The sequence below is a fragment of the Procambarus clarkii genome, chromosome 69 (assembly GCF_040958095.1).
Source record: "Procambarus clarkii isolate CNS0578487 chromosome 69, FALCON_Pclarkii_2.0, whole genome shotgun sequence".
In the NCBI taxonomy this organism is placed as follows: domain Eukaryota; kingdom Metazoa; phylum Arthropoda; class Malacostraca; order Decapoda; family Cambaridae; genus Procambarus; species Procambarus clarkii.
The window spans coordinates 27,462,137-27,464,976 of NC_091218.1; the positions used below are offsets into that span (position 1 = coordinate 27,462,137).

At 39.9% G+C, this 2,840-nt stretch overlaps 1 protein-coding gene across 1 annotated transcript in view; it reads left to right on the forward strand.

Moving 5' to 3' along the window:
• LOC123772322 (cuticle protein AM1159) overlaps positions 1 to 2,215 on the forward strand; it is a 5,048-nt gene extending 2,833 nt beyond the window's left edge. The window contains exons 2-3 of the mRNA XM_045765412.2: positions 1,384 to 1,574; positions 1,851 to 2,215. Coding sequence (XP_045621368.1) covers positions 1,384 to 1,574; positions 1,851 to 2,022 — 363 coding nt within the window. The 3' untranslated portion in view covers positions 2,023 to 2,215. The remainder of the gene's footprint in view (positions 1 to 1,383; positions 1,575 to 1,850) is intronic.
• Positions 2,216 to 2,840: the final 625 nt, after the last annotated feature.

Below are 2,840 nucleotides of genomic sequence, written 5' to 3' on the forward strand. Positions count from 1 at the left end.
GTCTTCATATTTATTTGTATACAAGAAGGTACACTGGGTTTGTGTGAGTACATAGCATTGTGTTTACATTCTTGTAAAGCCACTAATACGCACAGCGTTTCGGGCAGGTCATAAATCTAACAGATAATATTAAGTAGGTAAATTCTAGTAAAATTTATAAAATGTTAAAAGGTACACTGTAAAAAAAATTGTAAGAGATTAGTAGGTATATTAAAGCACATTGATAGATTTGATTGATAATTTGACAAAGATTAAAAGGCACAATAAAGCATATTGATAGCACGTATAAGATAACAGCAATGATCACAATGGTAAAGTTGTATGGCTTAGGTACCTAAATATTGGGGGACTGGGTAGCACTAGATACAGTAAAAGTTTCAAGGACTAGGTAGGAAACTATGAAGATGAAAGTAGGTACTTTTGGGTTTTATTTTTGAATTAGACAAAAGTTGGACAGCTTTTCAATTCATTAGAGAGTAAGTTCCATAGAGAAGGCCCCTTTATTTGCATAGAGTGTTTACACAGATTAAGTTTGACTCTGGGGATATCAAAGAAATATTTACTTATAGTGTAGTGATTATGTCCTATTACATCTGTCCAGGGAGAGTTTCAGAGCAGGGTTTGTATTTAAGAACAGGGTTTTGTAAATGTAGATGGCACAAGAGAATGTGTGGATGTCTGTCACTAAGATAGGATCGGATATATTTCAGGGCAAAACTTCGGATTCCATAATGGTGGAGTTTAAGTAAGAGGTAGCAATGGTTAACAGTATCAAAGGCCTTTCTCAGGTCAATAAAGAGTCCAATCGGAAAGCCATTTATGTCAAGTGCTGAGTAGATTATATCAAGGAGACTAATAATTGCATCGTTGGTACTTATTTGGGAGCGGAAGCTAAACTGACAGGGGCTGCGTATGTTGAATTTTACGAGGTAGGAGTAGAGCTGTTTGTATATATATTTTTTTAAATATTTTTAATAAAATTGGTAAGTTTGATATGGGCCTATAATTGTTTATGTCTGCCGGATTACATACTTTATGAACTGGCGTTACTCGTGCTTTTTTTAAGGATATCAGGGAAGGTATGACACTCTAGAGATTTGTTGAACAGCAGAGCTATGGGTGGCGTAAGGGCATGGGGGGCACTCTTGTATACCATGGATGGTATTTCACTAATGTTCCCAGCTTTGGGTTTTAGTTTTTAAATCACTTATCATTCTCCTTTTCCATACAAATACCTTGTTTAATTGTGTTTTGTTTATTCACATTTTATCTTGTCTTGTAGTTCATGCTCGGCCAGTGTGGTGATATTGACGTTATAGTTAACACTATTATCATTCTTATTTTTATAATCTAATCACAATCACTGTCAACGTCGTTTTTCAGATACTCTTCGCTTGCCTGGTCGTTCTGGCTGCCGCTCGCCCTGAACAGGACGCCGAGACGACGCTAGACGAGAGAGACGACTCCGGTGACGGTAACTTCAACTACAAGTTCGAGACCAGCAACGGCATCTACGAGGAGAGGACTGGCACCCTTGGGGCTGATGGACAGAGCAACATAAATGGTGTCTTCAGGTAGGTCGCAGCACGAGCGTTTTGATACTTCTTGTGGGCCAGAGACAGATTCTTGGTTACGAATCATACACTTGAGCTGTTTGGTTAAGCAATGTGCTCCTTTGTTACACTGTTGGTATTCAATCCCTTGATGTTTCAAGTGGTTGAAAACCGTTCATTCACTTCGTACTCATATCCAATCCAAATGATATATAAAAGTATTTTCTTTGGGTTTTCTCCAACCTTTCTTTACCTCATGGTCATCTGTCGTTAATCGCAATCTTCGATCGCACACAGGTTCACATTGCCTGACGGCACCGTAGGCGAGATCCGCTTCATCGCCGACGAGAATGGCTACCGACCCGAGTCTCCGCTGATCCCCACGCCCCATCCCCTCCCAGCTCACGCAATCGAGCAGATTCGCTTTGCTGAGGAGCAGCGCGCCAAGGGCGTCACCTTCGAAAAGTAATCTGAGGCTGGTCCCCACCCATCCACGACCACTTCGATACACAGCTAACCCTCATCTTGTACCCCATGCACACTCACATGAGAAAAAAATCTCCCTCAAGCTCAACTTTTAGGGTGCATCTTTTGGCTCAGCAGAAGTCCAAACACAACTCTAATAAGAACACATGTATAGAAAAATAAACTTTTTTGCAGGCCTCTGTGTTTCTATGGGCAGTTCCTTTTGGCGACTTTAATGGTGCTTTAGTTTCTCTTTATATGCTGTCCCCACTCACATTTAATAGGAAACTTTTATTAACAAGTAGAGAGTGTCAAGTAACAGCAGCAATAAAAATAATACCAATAATAATGAAGATGTTATAAATAATAATAATAATATTAATGAAACAAATATCTGGTAATATTAATAACTATGAAATATATAATAAAAAAATCAACTGGTGGTCTTAGGTGACCGGAACCCGCGACCAAGTGAATTCCAACCACTGACGCTTACGATTGGACCACCATGACTGGGAAAAGTCTTGCAAGCCCTTCCTAAAGGTAGTCCAAGTTTTCCATGTGGCACTCTACATGTGTTTACATGTGCAGGTATAGGCACATATAAACACAACATTGGACCACAATGTTTTCGAAAAGCCATGCAAGCCTTTCCTAAAGGAAGTCCGAGTTTTACTTATGACATTCAAGCAATCTGGTGTAGGCAACATATTTCATCCCCCGCACATTCCAACATCAGATACACAGATAAATCACATTAACACAGTGGTCAGCGGCTGGGATTTTCTCAGTCATGCGTTCGAGTCACCTCAAAGCAGCAGG